General features: G+C 48.2%; 1 protein-coding gene across 1 annotated transcript in view; it reads left to right on the top strand.

Annotated features, from left to right (window-relative positions):
* The window catches only part of SIGIRR (single Ig and TIR domain containing), a 46,796-nt gene that overhangs the window by 5,660 nt on the left and 23,749 nt on the right, over positions 1-17,387 (top strand). The window contains exons 2-6 of the mRNA XM_050952916.1: positions 3,652-3,784; positions 9,935-10,258; positions 11,707-11,905; positions 13,862-13,992; positions 16,281-16,421. Coding sequence (XP_050808873.1) covers positions 10,252-10,258; positions 11,707-11,905; positions 13,862-13,992; positions 16,281-16,421 — 478 coding nt within the window. The 5' untranslated portion in view covers positions 3,652-3,784; positions 9,935-10,251. The remainder of the gene's footprint in view (positions 1-3,651; positions 3,785-9,934; positions 10,259-11,706; positions 11,906-13,861; positions 13,993-16,280; positions 16,422-17,387) is intronic.

Raw genomic sequence — 17,387 nt, 5'->3', positions numbered from 1 at the left:
CAAAGTCATCCAACTTTTTAAAATGAAAAATGATTTTGCACTATTAGTGTCATTCCATAACCCTGTATATTAAAAGAGTCATGAATTTAGCTAACCCCAATCTGTAGTGCTTGCTTCCCAGTAGAGCTGTAATATCTGTGACACATTTTATAGTCAAGTGGGATGAAAAAAAATATCCCCTTAATAACCAGTTTTATTGCTTAGCCATAAATGCTTTGTCTCTGCAGGGAGTTGGAGCCCAAGGAATAGATTATTTTCTCATTATTCAATAACAGAGAATAGCAAATATGGATGTGGGAGAGAGAATAACACATTTTGCAAGCCAAGGAGCACAGTGCAATGAAGTAGAAGCTTCTGTTATAGAAGCTAAAATACAATACAAGACACAGACATCCGTGATTAAAGCCTGTAGGCCACTGGAATGCAAAGACACTATGTAGGCTACCATTTGTTATCAGATACATTGAAAGCAGGGATCAGCTGAACCTGTTTGCTGCAGGTTGGAAAGATGGCATATTTCCCTGGTGGCTTCTATCTTGTGCTCCAAAAATCCAACCAATAGGTTTTTTTTAAGTTAAAAGGGTGAGATTTTGGAGATTTTTTTCGGTATTGACCCAACTATTCTACTGAATCATAGAAGATTAGGGTTGGAAGGTCATCTAGTCCAACCCCCTGCTCAAAGCAGGACTAATCCTCAGACAGATTTTTACCCCAGTTCCCTAAATGGCTCCCTCAAGGATTGAACTCACAACGCTGGGTTTAGCAGGCCAATGCTCAAACCACTGAGCTATCCCTTCCTCCGCAAGTCAGTGGAGGTTGTACCAAAGACTGCAGCGGGAGCAGTTAGACCAATGATGGGCATTTTTGAAAATGCCATCCTTAATCTCTGTTTGCAGTGTACTTGTAGCCATGTTGGCCCCAGGATATTAGAGAGACAAAGTGGGTGAGTCAATATCTTTTATTGAACCAACTTCTGTTGATGAAAGAGAGAAGCTTTCGAGCTCACACAGACTTGAAGCAGGAGCGGTGCCATGGTTTTTGGCGTCCCAGGTGGAGGCCCTTCCGTGCCCCCAGTTGTTGCCGGCAGTTCTGCGACGGGGGGGTCCTTCTACGCTCCTGGTCTTTGGGGCACTTCAGCGGCGGGTCCCAGAGCGAGTGAAGGACCCACTGCAGAATTGCCGCCGAAGACCCGGAGCGCAGAAGGACCCCCCGCCGCCGAATTGCTGCCGAGGATGGCAAAATGCCGCCCCCTCAAATCTTGGTGCCCTAGGCGACTGCCGGGCCTGACTTGAAGAATTGCTCGGTGTAAACTCAAAAGCTTGTCTCTTTCACCAACAGAAATTGGTCCAATAAAAAATGTTATCTCACCCACCTTGTACTGTTAATTTCTTTCAGCTTTTATGGTTGCAAAGATAACCTTCAAAATGTGACCTATTTGTAAACGACCCAGTAGTGTCTGCCTGAGAGCACATCTTCACTGGCATAGTTAAAGCACTAAAAACACCTCCACGAGGGGCTGAGCGACTGCTCCCAGAGCTGTTGCACTGCCTACACTGGTGCTTTTCCAGGGGCGGCTCTAGACATTTCACCACCCCAAGCACGGTGGCATGCCGCGGGGGGCGCTCTGCCGGTCGCCGGTCCCGTGGCTCCGGTAGACCTCCCGCAGGCATGCCTGTGGAGGGTCCGCTAGTCCCACAGCTTCGGTGGACCTCCTGCAGGTGAGCCTGCGGAGGGTCCACTGGTCCCATGGCTCCACCGAAGCCGTGGGACCAGCAGACCCTCCGCAGGCATGCCGCAGAAGGCTGCCTGCCTGCCGCCCTCTCAGCGACTGGTAGAGCGCCCCCCGTGGCATGCCACCCCAAGAACGTGCTTGGCGTGCTGGGGCCTGGAGCCGCCCCGCCCTTTACAGCGTTAAAACTTGCTGCACTCAGGGGGAGTGTTTTGTCACATCCCTGAGTGAGAAAGTTGCAGCACTGTAAAGTGCCAGTGTAGACGAGCCCTGAGTCTGCAGAGAGTCTGAAGTGATAAGACTGAGAAGTGTGATCTCAGTTGATTCTGAAGTCGAAAGAGGCTATGTAATATGCCAGCATTGTTAACTATTTCCCTGCTTGTCAAATCTTGCAAGAAAGATGGATGATCATTTAATGCACAATCCTGCACCAATTAAGGTCATTGTGAGTTTTACCATTGGCTTCAATGGGAGCAGATTTTGGGTCTTTCATGAAGCTCTCTCAATCAGCTGTGAGTGAAGTCTCATTTTGATATGATGAATGGGTAGTGCTGAGATTGAGAGCAAAGTTTAGGTAAATGCTGCCACTGGTATCATTTAAGCTCATCTCTGACTGAAAGGTTGCATGCTTCCAGCCTCAAGAGTTGCCTTCATTACCTTGGGGAATGTTAATAACACTTTAAATAACTATGGTCTATTATGTGCTGTTTATCATCTATTGTGGTTCACCTCAGAGGCAGCTGCATTTCACTTCTGGGTGAGTGATCAATATAGATACACAAACTGTCAGTTTAAAAATTGTAAAATGCTTTTAAATTATTGAGGGGAAAATATATAAATTTAAGATATTAGTGTAATGAAAGCTACGATGGATCAGGCACTACGTAAAGATATCTACTAATAAAGATTTTATATTGTTCCAGTTCAGTCCTTTCCCAGAATATTTCTGTAATTGGCCTTAATTATACATGAAATGGTTGGGCTATATTGCATTTGAACCTGTGCTGTTGTGCCCTACAAGCCAAGCGATAAACAGTTGGGACCTGAGCTAAAAGCGCTGGTAAGTCCCAGTGACTTCAGTGGAACTATGGATACTCAGCACCACTCTCAGAATCAGACTAATCGCAAGTTTTGGCCCTGGGTGTATGTGCAAATGATGCAGTGACTCACTGAATATATAGTTTAGTGTGCGGAATATGAAAAGGAGAAAGGAAGCTTATGTGAATGGCCAACTCTCTAGCTGCAGCACTGGGCTTAGGAGATGATGTTACCGATCACATCATGTGCTGCATACAGGTTTAGTCTTGTCTCAGTATCTCCATTTACTGCTTCTGCATTGGAAAGCAGCAGGGCTCCTGGAGGTATTTTTTTCTTCTTCCCCAGTGGTGGCAGCTTGATGTTAGTGAGCGCTGGAGTATCATGCGAGTCTGGGTAATTGGCTGAGCTCCATAAAGCAGCTATATTCCCACAGTGAGAGAGAGTTCGTGTGCAATCTGCCTCCCAGCTTTGCACGCAGCAAATTCCTAGTCGTCTATTTTTCTGCCAACAGGTTGGGTTTTGTTTTAGTCAGTGTGTGCAGGTTTGCCTTTTTCCCCATACCGTTCAGGTGGAAAGGTAGGAGGAGCAATAGTAGCAGGTGGGAGGGGACTGGCTGTCCCTAGTGGAAGCCTGGAGGCTTGTGATTGGGGGGGAGAGTGGAACGAGCCCTTCAAGCACAAAATGAAGGGCATGGGTTGAACAATGAAAAAAATTACTTAACTGGCAGGGCCAACCTATTGGCTGGTCACATGAGCAAGGTGGCTGGGATCAAGGAGTGCGCAGCATATTCAGTACCCCTGGTTCTGGGTCTGGAGACCTCTGCCTATAGCTGGAAGAGGGTTGCTCCGAAAGGTAATCATTTCCCCCTGTGCTTATCTTTGCAGAGTGCTGCATGAGAGTGAGCCAAGGTGGAGGGGAGACTGGCCTCTGTTCTGTCTGTAACAGCTGTGCTGGCAGCCCTCTGCCTGCCCAAGGCTGCGGCAGGGAGTGAGCAGGAAAGGACTACAGCCCCGCCAGGTGAGGATCAAATAGAGGTGACGTGGAGCAAAGTGGGAGCTTGGGGCTGGGGGTCGCAGTGTATGGTGCTTGCTGATAAAGGCAGACTCTGCTCCTTTAGAAAAGGAAACAGGGACTGTTTTATCCACAGGTTCTCCCCCTTCCCCTGGGTTCCCCAGCCCCACTGCTCCCTGCTGCTTCCCTTTAACCTGTTTGGCCATGTGGCCTCTCTTCCATCCATGCTGTGGAAAACCACAGCTTCTTCTGTTGCTGTTCTTATACCCGTGTGGGCTGTGCTCTAGCACCAATCTCTATTGTTTGACCTGGGGTGGGGGGGGGTCCCCTCCTTACCCACTCCCTACCCACTCCCTGCCGTTTGATCCCATGAGCACCTTTCTGCTTGTATTCCCCACTGCTTGATCTTGTGGGCTCTCAGTCTGTGATTCCCCACTGGATGATACTGCAGGCCTCCATCAGTGCCCTGACCCACAGACTTCCCATCAACCCCCTGCTTCTTAACACCCTGGCTCCCCTCCTGTGTGACTTCCTGGATGCCTTCCCCCACCCCCCAATCCCCTTGCACTGTCCCTGACAACTGCCTTTCTCCCTGCTTCCTGCCTCTCTGAAGTGGCAGCTCACCATAGGAGTGAATGGACTATCTTTCCAAACTTCAGCAATGCCACTTCAATTGTAACATGCAATACTGGATTTAACTCATTTCAACAGAGTATGGAACTGTAGCGTAGCTCAATAAAATTAGTGCTGCTCCCCTGACTTCCCAAGAACTCTGGCCCTTGAAACTACTGAGAGGAAAGCAGAGGCTGAGCTATAATTCTGGAGAACACACTGAGAGACCCCCTTGTCTGGCTTATGCAGCTTTTGGAGACCCTGGGAATTGGCCACAGTCAGCAGTAGATAAGTGATTCGCTTGGGGCTACCTTCTCTCCCCAGATTCAGGAGATAAGGGCCTTGCTGCCTGCCTAGCAGCAGATTGCTATGTTATAAAAATATATAACACCAATGCATATGTTCTCGCTCCAGAAAAATCCAGCTGTCGCCATCTGCACCTTGGACTTTACCTCTTTAGCTTCCTACTACATGAGCTGATCTGACTGTCCTAAACTCTTTCCTAGTGCCCTGCTTGTTCCCTATTGAAGACTGTGGCGGGGCACTCTGTGCCTTTGTTAGCTCAGGATCACATGTTACCCCTCTTGTCATACAAGAAGTGGGACAGATGCATCTCCAGAAAGCCAAGGCTGCTATTAGCTTGACATTATTGGTCTCCAGCAAACCTGAGCTATGAGCATTTCTGATTGGGATGGAGGGGGCAGAGGGAAGGGTTCTGCCTGGTTTACGAAGGAGCAGCATCTGCTGAAGGTTGGAGTAAGTTACCCAAGTCTAGCAGCTCAGCACTCTTTAACCTGTAAGCTCTGGCCTCCCACACATGGCCGGGTGGTGGTTGGTTGGTGTTATAAGGAGAGAGATTCACAAGGCAGGGATTGGCCTCCTCCTCTTAAACATCCTTCTGCTTGGACTTTGTGCCAGCCACATGTCATGCCCACTGTGAGATAGGAGCAAGAGGGCCCAGGTAGTGACTCAGAGGGATGGGGCCTGGAGGGACAGAAGGACCCTCCTCCACCAAGTCTGAATGATTGAATGCTGGCTTTTAGGAAGAGTCTGAGCTCTCAGAAGAGCTGTAACTTTCATAGATTTCCTCATTCTGACCCAATGGAACAAAACTGTTAGTCATCAGCTCCTCTGCCAGACAAGACTGGACTGAGGCTGAACTTCTGCAGCTGTTTAGAAAAAGGGTTCCGAACCTTGGGTTTACCCTGCATCAGCAATACACCCCCGCCAATACATGCCCTCTCCTGAGTTACAGCCAATTAAGTTCCTGTTTCAGCACTTTCCTTCCTGGCTTCTTGCTATCCCAAAGCCCCCTCACGCAGTCACAAGGGATTTATGAAGAGATTTGTTACAGGGGCATGTGGCTCTGTCCTGTCTGCTATGAACAGGTGAAAGACGAATGTGTTTAACTTATTTCTTTGGAATTTACTTTTTGGTTGATAAAGCTGCACCTATTATAAGTGTCTCGTGGAAGTATCTTAGCCCATAATCTGGTCTCCTTTGGAGAGCCCTGCAGAGGGAGCTGTAGCTGCTGTTCCAGCCAGCTGAAAGCCTGAGGCCCCCAGACCTTGACCTCTGTAAACAACAGATCCTTTCACTTCCCATCTCATAAGAAAAAGAAACTGTTTCTTCAGGGAAGGGTTCATCTTCAAGCAGCTTTGTTGAGAAGTTTGTGGGCCCAGGCACAGTTCAGTCCTGGGAAATCTACACTATCTAGGAGCTATCACAGCCCCAAGCTGTAACTTCAAAAGCAGTTTGCATCAAGAGTGTCAAGGAATGGGGCCCATTGGAGGGAAACTGAGATAATGGTTATCTCTCTGGCCCTCCCTGGTATGCATGATGTGTTTATGGTGTTATTGGCCCTGGGAAAATCATTGACAATGTCAGCACAGTTGATTTATTGCTCCAGTATTACACTGTAATCTACAAGCTTCTGCATTAAGAAGGTTCTTCAGGTATATCAGTGCAGATCACCTTGCCTAGACTGGTTTCGTAGAAACTGTTCACATTTTGCAGACCATTTGGGCTTGAAACTGTGCATATATTGACTAATTCATTGATCCAATAAGACGTGTCAATGCCTCTCTTGCCCACCTTTACCATAGTGTAACTTCCCGCTTCACTCACACACGAGGATCAACTCGCTGACTTAATGGAGCTGGGTTGATTTTCCACCATCTAAAAATCTGTTTCAGTGGTTTTTGGAACACACTTCTCTTTGCTTTTTGCGTGGCTGTACTCCTTTGCATGTCCACTGGCTGTAAGTTAGCATGCGGATGCGCACAGCCACCCACACAGTCTCTTTGCTTGAAGAGAAAGCTGCACCCACTTTGTTTTGCTTAACAGTATGAAAGGTCAGTCACCAGGTGTGCAGCACTTGTTACTATAAATAAACGGCACACCGTTTAATTAACGCCTCCAGCATGGACCTTTGATTTGCCATTTGTAATTGAAGTCAATTGTCTGGCTGGAAAGTGCTGTCCTTTGTGACGAAGGAAGTACCAACAGGGCAGCTGTCAACCACTTTACTTTAAGGCTGATCTAGCCATTAGAAGGAACTCGGGTCAGCTCGACACTGTAAAAAGTTAAGTCAACCCAGCTATGTTGTCCAGAGGTGTGGAAAATCCACCTCCTTGAGCAATGTAGTTAAGCCCACCTAACTCCCAATGAGAGCAGCGCTAATTCTTCCATAGACCTAGCTACAGCCTCTTGCGGAGGTAGATTAACCACAGTGATGGGAGACTTCAGCGAGTGACTTCACTGAAGTGCTCCAGCAGCTATAGCATTCTAAGGGTAGACACAGCCTGCATGTAGTTTAACACAGAAGCATTTTGTTTTAGGATTAGTGATCCGAGATTACGAAGGTGGGAAGATAATATGGATAATTATGATTCTCTGCTGGGCACCATTATTAGCTTGTGAAGTAACAATGCTTTGTCCTGTAGCCACATTTTAAACCATGACAATTCCAGTTGGATATTGTCATCCACCTGCTAATTTATTGAAAAGGAAAGGAGGGTGAGATTTAGTGTGCTGAAGGAAGGGTGTGCATCCCTAGCAATTCTCCCTCTGTGCTGGGGGCGGGGGTGCCACCCCACCTCCTGGCTTGAAGTGGTTTCCCTCATACAGCAGTGGTTCTCAAACTTTTGTACTGGTGACCCCTTTCACATAGCAAGCCTCTGAGTGTGACCCCCTCCCCTTAGTGTTAAAAGTGTTTTTAATTTATATCAATTCTGGAGGCAAAGCAGGGTTTGGGGCGCAACCCCCTTTGTAGTAACCTCACCACCCCTTGAGGGGTCCCAACCTCTAGTTTGAGAACCCCTGATCTACAGGATTTAGTGTGGTTCAGTGGCTCTCAGCACCCCTTCCTCTTCTTGTCTTCATATCTGGTACCCAATCCTTTGAGCTGGGGGTTGCAGAAGAGATGCAGGAGGAAAAACCATGCTGAACTGTCTGGGTACGTGTAGCATCACCTGCAGGGGAGGAGGGTTTGCAGCATCTGGGTTTAATACCACACTTTCTTCTCTCTTGCAAGCAGAGATGATACTGTGTGTAGAAGTCAGCAGCATAGGACTGGCTGGTGAAAGGTCAGGGCAGCAGGGGGCTTGTCCCAAGCTATGAGGTGGAGTTAGAGCTTGCTTAGGTCAGCGGAATAGGGAGGCCTCCAGCCTCATCTCCTTCTCCAGCACTGCTGATGGGATGTGGAGGGCCGTAGCTGACTAGTTGTACAGCCCATTCATCTCACACATTTTGGACAATGATGAGGGAGAGAGAGAACCTGAATGTGCAGCTGTTACCCACAAATGCAGTGAGCTGATAGTTCTCCCATCTATTGTAATCAGAGCAAACACAGGGATGCCCCACAGTTTCATTAAGGGGAGGTGGGGTGGGATAGCTATGATTAAAATACTTAAAGGGCTGAAAGAACCAATTTATGTAAGAAGATGGAGAACTAGAGAGATTTGGTTGGATACCAGAGAGAACTCTTGCTGGCTGGATAGGGGGCAGTCTATTAGGATCGGAATGGTATAAAGGCCTAGGAGGAAGTGAAACAGTTTTGGGTGGTCTGGGAGGGAGGGGTGTAGAAGTAAGAGTGATGAGCTGGAACTGAGCAGAGGAAAATTTCAGCTGAAGGGCAGCCAGGATGTCCTTCCACTGAGATCTGTTTGAGCCTGGTGCTGCCTCCCAGGAGGGGGCGTGGTGAAAGCCTTATTGTTTGAGTTATTAAAAGTGGCTTAGCCAGAGCCCTGGAGAAAACATCACAGGGAATGACTGCGTGTTTGCCTCAAGGGCAGTGGGATTTGTTCCTCACCCTCACCTGATTTCTAGGATTGATCAGTCTCCAGAATCTTGGAAAGTTGATCTTGGCATAGGTTAAATGAGGAAAGAGGGGTCTGGGCAGGAGACCCATGGGGAAAAGAAACCCTGCATTGAATTGAATGACTGTGTGGCTGAAATCCATGTGGCTGTACTGTAAAAGGCGGAGAGGGTGTCCTCAGCCCTGCCCTGCAGCAGCAGCAGCACTACGACTTAAAACCTGTTCTGCTTCAGTTTGTTCTCCCTCCACCTCTAAGCAGGCTGGGTGTGTGCTCAGCCCCTTTGGGGGACTAGCAACACTTTCCCCTGCAGGCTTTAGGTAGATCCTGGCCCCACAGTGTTTGCACAGCAAGCAAAGCTAGCATGTTTACATACCAGCAGGTACCCAGCCCTGTCTCGGAAACCTGCCCCAGCTAGTGCTGCTTTGGAAGTGTGGTGGGGGTTTTACTATGGAGGGAGACAAGGTAGAGGGCGTGAAGGTCAGCTAGAAGATATGGGTCTATCAAAACTTCCATAGAATAAACCTGGCCATGCCAGAGACTGGGTTAAGGGCTATTGTGTAATCTCCTGTGTCTTTGAGAAGTCAGTAGGTATAGGATTAGAAGCATCCTGTTAGCAATTTTACTTGCAGAGCCTTTACCTGCCAGCCATGCCCTTGATTCCTTCTCATAACACCTGTCTGATTGCCTGCCAGGTGAAGAGAGTGGAGAACAAATCTGCAATGCTGATGTCAAGCCAGTCTGTGCTTATTCCAGGGAGGAATTAAGTCCCTGGGTGGGAACTTGGAAGGGGTGGTCTCTGTTCAGTGCTCCGCCACAGGCTTCCTGTATGAACTTGAGCAAGTCACTTAGTGTCTGAGCCTCAGTTTCCCCATCCGTAAAATGGGGATAATAACCCTTCCGTTGTCTGGCTTATCTGTTTGGAATCTGTGCTCTCTACAGTGGGTCTGTCTCTTCCTGTATGTACAGCACCTAGCACAGTCTTGCTTGGGACCTCTAGGTACTACTATAATACAACACAAATAATAATACAAACTAGTTATAATACAAATAGTTTCTTTCAGTTGGCCCAGCAGACATTTGTCATCTCTGCAGTATGCCTGGTAGTGGGGAACATTGCCTGCCCTGCCTCCACAGTGTGCGTGGAGCATGCTACTAACTGTGCAAGCTGTTACATTTTAACCTGGTGTATTTCATTTCTAACTTATTCCTGTGTCATTCTCACCAGCTTTGGATCTGTCCTGTCAGGACCTTGACCGCTTCTATGATCACAATGCGTGGAGCCAAGCAGGAGTCTGGTAACCATTTGTTCTGTCCACTGGATGAGCTGAGCCTCTAGCTCCTCCGGTCCAGCTCAGACTTTAACCTCCTGTGGAGCAAAGACTGCAACTCATTAAACCCCTCCACACGGAGCCACCTGCACTGCACGCCAACGGGACTGCTTACCTCACCTTCCAGTGCCTGCAGGCTGGCAATGCCGGGAACTACACCTGCACTCTCTACCTGAACAGCCACAGAAACGCCTCCTTCACCATCAGGCTGACCATGGAAGGTAAGGCTGGGGGAACTATATCTGCAGAGCCAAGATTAAGGGCCTGGCTTGAAACACTGATGCCTCCTGCTGGCTGATGCAGGGAGTAACACTGCTGTGCTTTGGAAGAGGCAGCTTGACTGCTTATGCTACTTCTGGCTCATTTGACGTACACGCAGTGTCATACTCTGTGTCTCTGACACTCCATGAGTGTGTGTGTGTGTGTGTGTGTGTGTGTGTGTGTGTGTGAGGGGCTGGGGAAAATTGCAGGAATAAGTGCCCTTGTATAGGTAGCTTTGCTTTGACAGGAAATATTAAAACAATATTTGTAGCATAATGTAATCCACCTCCCCCACTAAATACTCCCTCACTTCTGAGCATCTGTTCACTGAATTTAAAAAGAAACCAGGGCAGCGGCAGGGACCAAAATACACCCTAAATGAAGGTGATAAAGAGCAAGTATACACAGTCACCTGACTACACACTAGTATGGCAGATTACCTGAGGGGGAGGCAAAGACTGCGAGCCTCACCAGCGGTGCTTTGACAGAATGAAATAGCGAATGAGCAGCAGCAGGGGAGTAAAGTGGTTTGTGACATAGATTTGACGAGGTGGAGCGGTACAGGGGAGCCATTACAGATGGCGTAAAATGCAGAGGAAAAGGCTCTTGCACCAGCTGTGAAGGGTCAAAAGCCTCAACTCCCCTTGAAATGTTACTCCGGACTGCAGTGGGAGTTGAGTCAGGCACGGAAAGGAGGCTGCCGCTTCCAGTAGGAAAAGCAGCAGCCATGAGGAGATAGGGCACAGTGCTGCCCGCCCACTGCTCAGCTCCCAAGACATTGCCTCTTTTAGAGGGCGAGTAGCTCTTTGCCAGGCGTCTGTACTAGTCCTTAGAGCTGGAGGAGAAATGGCAAACATGGGTGAAAGTCACTTGCTCAGTGTGGATCACTGACATTTCGGAAGTGACACGTTTTAACCAGCTTTCACTAACAAAGGTATAACATACGGCACGTGTGCACACACAGCCGAGACACCTTAGTTGGCCGTTGGGGAAACTTCAACACAAGCCCCTATGCCTTGAGCTACAGGAGGAATTTTGTTAGCAAGTAGGAGGGTGTTCTAGTCATTGGGGACCAGTTGCCTGGGGGAAAAACATGGCGACGCACACTATGCCAGTGTGTTACAGACTGACTGTATGGCTGGGCATTTGGGGCATTTTGCGTGTTTGTATTATGTGCAGTGTGGATCTGCTGCTCATTTTACTAACCACGTGACCAGTTTCTTCATTGGGGGTGCAGAAGTGACTGACTTTAGAGAGTGTTGTAAGTGGCACAAAGGAAGTCAGGAAAAAACAGATGTTGCTCTACTATAATATTAGGTGTAACTGAAGAGATTTGAGACTTATTTTTAAGTGGATGCTGTCCCTTTAAAGAGTCTCTCTCCCAGCATTTCCTACCTCTCCGATGTAGATCTGTGCAGTGCGCCTCCCGAAGTCCTTGTCCCATCCAGCAACCAGACTTTGGAGCCTGCCTTGGGAAGCCAGCTAACACTGAACTGCACTGTGCGGCTGCCCCCTCAGCAGCACTGCAACCCCGTCCTGCACTGGATGAAAGATGGCCACTGGCTAGGCAATGAGAGCAGCCCATACGCCAGCAAGGACAAAGTCTGGTAAGGAGTCTGACCTATCAATAAATAGAAAGCGGCACTGAGGTGGCTATTGACAGGCAGGGCAAATTGCTTCAATCATTGCTTAAACAGCTGTCATGCACCCAGTGAGCCACAGTTCAGTGGGAGTTCTGGACCCACAATTAATAATAGAGTCTCCACTGAGCAGTCCCCCAAATCCCAGTGTTTCCTATTGATAAGCTCAACTTCACGAGTCCTGGACCTCAGTGTGCCAGTGCTCAAACCTCCAGCAAGACATGCTCTCAGCCAAAGTGCCGATCCATATCACCTCTGTTTCTAGCCCTGGCTCCTCAGACCTCATCTGCAGCACCTCTGTTCTTCACGCAGCTCTGCCAGGGCACTTGAGTCCTGACCAAGAACACCCCGTTAGTCTTGTCCACAGCTCAGACAATGCACCTGAGGGAAAGTCTGCAGCACTGCGCTACATTGTCGCAGCTGCAGCGCATCTGGTGAAGATGTGCTATGCCAAAGGGAGAGCACTCTTCTGTCAGAATAATTACCCTTCCTTGGCGAGATGCTGAAGTGCTGGTGTGGACAGTGCAATCTTGATCTGCAACACCCTTGCCATTCCAGTCCTGGCCATCTCTCCACATCTGAGGGCACTTCAGTCCTGACTCACACTTCCCAGCCTGGGCCTCTTGAGGAGATATGCCAGTGATGTCAGTTTTTTAGGTGGAGGTTGGGTACAATTGGGAAGTGGCCAATTTCACCCAACATCTACTAATTTGTGACTGACACAGGATTTGAACCCATGTTTCTGGAATGCACAAGCACACTGTCCTATTTATCCTCTTTCTCTAAGGTATGTTCTAAAAATCATAATTCCACAGACACACAGATAAACAAAAAAGCACAGTGTGGGAAAAGAAAAACAAATAAAGCCCCACAAAGCATGTAGGCCAGCTGATGTTTCTGTCCATTTTATGTTATGGCTCAGTGAACTAAACACAAAAAACTCTCTGCAGTACAAATGAGGGGTCCAAGGGCTGCTGCATACTCTGGCTCAGATTCTGGTATCTGTGCCACCAGAGTAAAGCAAAGCTCAATTGAGTAGGATACTAGAGTCATTGGGAGAAGAATCTGGCCCTGTGTATTTTCCCCTCAATTACAGAGGCACATCTGCCAGCTAACTTTTTGCTGCTCCACTGTAAAAGCCATAGCGCTTTCAGCAGCTCCCAACAGGTCTCCTTGCTTAACAGTAGTTAGCCTGAGCTTTGTGGTGTTTCACTTGCAAGAACTTTCTTTTTTTTTTTTTTTTCCTACCAGAGCAGGTGCCTGGGGCGGCCATGGGGAAGGGGCGGCACATCCGGCTCTTTGGTGGCAATTCAGCGGTGGGTCCCTCACTCCCTCTCAGAGCAAAGACCCTGCCGCTGAATTGCCGCCTAAGACAGAAGCGGCAGCGGCAGAGCTCCTGCAAATTGTGATCGTGGCTTTTTTTTTATTTTATTTTATCCACGCCCTGTGTTGGCCAGGCAATGGGGAGTCCAGCAAAGCAACTCCTACCTTTTTGAAGGCTTTCCTGCCACTGAAAGTTAGATTCTAATTATAGATTTAGGAACCTGACTTTAGGATGCTAGTTTTGAACATCTTGGCTTTGGTCTCTAAGTGCAAGGTGGATTCCTGCTGAACTGGGCCCTGGCTAATGATTTATTGTGTAAAGGAACAAAAGGCTAACTCTAAAGTAAAGATATTCAAGTAGATCACAGAATCCTATCAGAGCTTAGAGGTAGACAGCACTATTCTTCTATCCAGTCCTTCTCCCTTTCCAGGCTGAATTGTTCCCTACAGTACAGCAGAATGACAAAACAGAGTTCCCGCCGGTGAACTCTTAACTGGAAGCTCCTTGTTCTCTTCTGTCTCTTAGTTTAAATAGGAAACCGTTTCCCTGAAACTGTACCCTATAGCACTGCACTGATGCTGGCCTCTTTCATCCCTCAGGATCGGTGATAACGGAACAGAGACGTTCATGTCCAGCCTTCTGGGGGTGAACCTGACAAGCGACGAGGACTACGGCGTGTTTGCCTGCTGGGTTAAGAATACCACAGCCACTTTCACACTACAGAGATCAGGTAGCTTTTTGGGCATTTACAGCATGCTGATAATGGTGCAGGGAAGGGGTTACTATTCCATTTGTGGTGGTGGTCTACTGGATAAGGCCTTTCAACAAGGTTCGGCCAGTCTATGGAGGCTCTCCAGGTGGAAAGAGAATCTCACAAATATTTCTGAGATGAGCTGGGAGTAGCTTGAATATCCTGACTAATACTTTCACAGTAACTAGCTCTAATATTGCAGACTGAGTGGGATATGCTGAGTGCCTAACAGCCTGTCCAGAGTAAAAAATGCCCCCCATAAAAATAAATTCCAGTGGAATCTAGAGAGATCTTGACCTCAGACACACAGATCATAGTTAGGGCTCCAGATTTGTCACGGTGGGAAGAACCTCTTGGATACTTTGATTTTCCTGTTTGTCTCAGACTTCTCTTTCCGGCCATGATTTTAATGAACTCCCCCTGCAGTGGTAGCTACTGTGGCTGGGCCCTGCTCCACATCCTGGACATTTCAACCTGGCACATATGGTTACAGTACAGCCCAGGTTTGGCCCAGCTGCCCCTCCATCATGCTGGGGGGCATCCAATCACATCTGATTGAGAGGCATTGTAACTTGATGGGGGAGGGGGGGCCGTCACAGAGCCAGACCCAGCCCTAAAGGACATGAGCTGGTGTTGTAGGGTCAGTGTGGGGCTGGCTCACTCTCCAGCTCCCCCCTACCCCAGACCCTCCTCCTTTGTTGCAGCATTTTTTACCCAAGTCACAAGCCCCATGACTTCTAAATTTACCATGCCTGCTCCATGATTTTTTTTATTTAAAAACTGTTATGACAAGTCTGCAGCCCTAATCACAGTCCATAAACCCACTGTTGTGTTGAGCTTACACCATACCTGTTAAACAGGGAAGGATGGCCCTGGGATTGCTGCAGGGCTGAGGCTGACTAGTTCATGGGCAGCACTGGTATACAGTGAAGAGGCTGTTATCTTGGCAGTATTTAAATAACCAGAGCATGACTTATGGGGAGAGGCTGAGGGAACTGGAATTGTTTAGTCTGCAGAAGAGAAAGATGAGGGGGGATTTGATAGCTGCTTTCAACTACCTGAAAGGGAGTTCCAAAGACGATGGATCTAGACTGTTCTCAGTGGTACCTGATGACAGAACAAGGAGTAATGGTCTCAAGCTGCAGTGGGGGAGGTTTAGGTTGGATATTAGGAAAAACTTTTTCTCTAGGAGAGGGCTGAAGCACTGGAATGAGTTGCTTAGGGAGGTGGTGGAATCTCCTTCCTTAGAAGTTTTTAAGGTCAGGCTTGACAAAGCCCTGGCTGGGATGATTTAGTTGGGGATTGGTCCTGCTTTGAGCAGGGGGTTGGACTAGATGACCTCCTGAGGTCCCTTCCATCCTCGATATTCTCTGATTCTAAGTAGACATGGTGCGCATTAACCGTTTCAGTGACCTGCTGAGGCAAGTCCTGAACTTACTGCCAAATTTTCTCAGCTATTGCTCTTTTGAAAGTAAACCCCTCCAGCAATGAGACACTATTGGCATAAGAGAGGGGGCGAGCAATGGGGTTTATTATGTAAAGATGCTGTCTCTCAGAATGCTGGCAGAATATGGTGCCATGTGATGGCACCATAACCTGAAGTGCTGGAGATGGGGCTGCCTCCAGGAGGCTAGTCACTTAGGTCAAGACTTCTCATGGTTCTTTAAAACAGAGAAGGAGTGGATGTTGGGGAATCTCTGGATTCAGCCCAACTGAACATTGTGTGTGTGTGTGTGTGTGTGTGTGTGTGTGTGTGTGTACGTGCGCAGATGCCCTAGTGAAGGAATTCATTAGCCCCATTCTGAAGAAGGAGAATTCAGCTCTGACACTATGGCTAAGTGTAGCCAGGAAGCACCAAATACCCTGGACTCCAAATCCTCTCCTCTGTTTCTAGGCTGTTGTCACAATATTTGGGGGCCCCTTTAGATCACAGAGCCTGCAGCACCTGATTTATGTGATCCTTCTTTAAGCTGTTGCAGCTGAGCCATTTTTCATGCTAGTGGCTAGAGCTGGAAACAAGACCATTAGATCAGAGTCCATCGCTTGTACAGGCAGGACAGCATCCACAGGCAGACGCTGCAACTATTTTACTAGGCTGTAATCTGACAACACATGTGGTTTTAGTTAAGAGCTCTGAGGCCAGTAACCTCTGCTCAGTCCTTCCCTCAGCAGCCCCTAACCTACCCCACACCCCTCATTCTCCAAGGTATAGATTCTTTTAGTTCAAATTCTAAATGTACTGAAAATGCCCTTTCCTCTAATTGCAGAAGCTGCTGGACATGTGAGTGCAGTGCTGGCAGCCCTGTTTGTCCTGGGGCTGCTGTTGCTCATGGCTGTGATCTATGTGAAGTGCCGCTTGAATATGCTGCTCTGGTACAGGAACCGTTATGGGGAGCTGGAGATCAATGGTAACCCTTAGGGCTTTTGTGAATCCGGCTTTCAGTGCGATTTGCACTTTGGGTTTGAGGGAGATGGGGAAAGATTCAATGATCCAGACATTCTGGGCTTCAGCTGCTGCTTCTCTAAAGGCTTCATGAGAAAGGGATTGGAAAGCAGAAGTGAACAAGAATTCCACCAGACCCAGAGGGGTCTTCCTGCCTCCACCTGCCCACAGGGTGACTCCCACCCAAGGGCCAGCCTGCCTCCTCCTAGCTTGCCCAGCGTGCTCCATATAGCAGACTCTTTTTAGATAATCCCTAATATGTCTGGATTGGGACTCCTTGTTCCACTAATAAAGTCTCTCTCCTCTTGGTTCAGTACGTCATGAAGGGAGGCTACTCCCTATGCTGTTAAGATTGAAGCTAGCTTCCTCTTAAAAGCTTGATTTGTCAATCCACTCTGCCAAAGCCAAACCAATCAACTTGAAACTTCCCATTCCACATCTCATCTGGAGGCTCAGTCTTCCAAAAAAGTTTGCGGCAAATCACTCAGGGAGTTTCAAAAATGACATTCTTTGAGTGCTTGTTCACGACAATGCCAATCAGGTGTGCATGCGCTGCGTGCACAGTCGGAAACTTTTTCCCTTAGCAGCTCTCGCTGGATCAGCTATGGAGCCCCCTGTAGTGGTGCCCTCATGGTGCTCAATATATGACCCTGCCAACCTGACCCCCCTTCAGTTCCTTCTTATCGTCCGTGGCGGCGTTGGAACTGCATTTCGCTTGCTTGCAAGTGTTTCCTTAGCCTAGTACCTAATCCTACCTGGTGTCTTGTTTTAGTAGTTAGTGTATTGTTGTTTGTGGTTAGTGTAGAATTGGTGAGTGGGATCATTCCTACCCCTCACCCCACCTTGGGCTTCAGGGTATGCCTCAAGCCCAAGGTTTAAGTCTTTCAGTGTATGCAAAAGCCTATGCCTAATAGCAATCCCCATGACTCGT

The sequence above is a fragment of the Gopherus flavomarginatus genome, chromosome 5 (genome assembly GCF_025201925.1).
Source record: "Gopherus flavomarginatus isolate rGopFla2 chromosome 5, rGopFla2.mat.asm, whole genome shotgun sequence".
NCBI classification, from domain to species: domain Eukaryota; kingdom Metazoa; phylum Chordata; order Testudines; family Testudinidae; genus Gopherus; species Gopherus flavomarginatus.
Note: the sequence above shows the minus strand (reverse complement) of the source record. Positions and strands in the feature narration are given on the sequence as shown.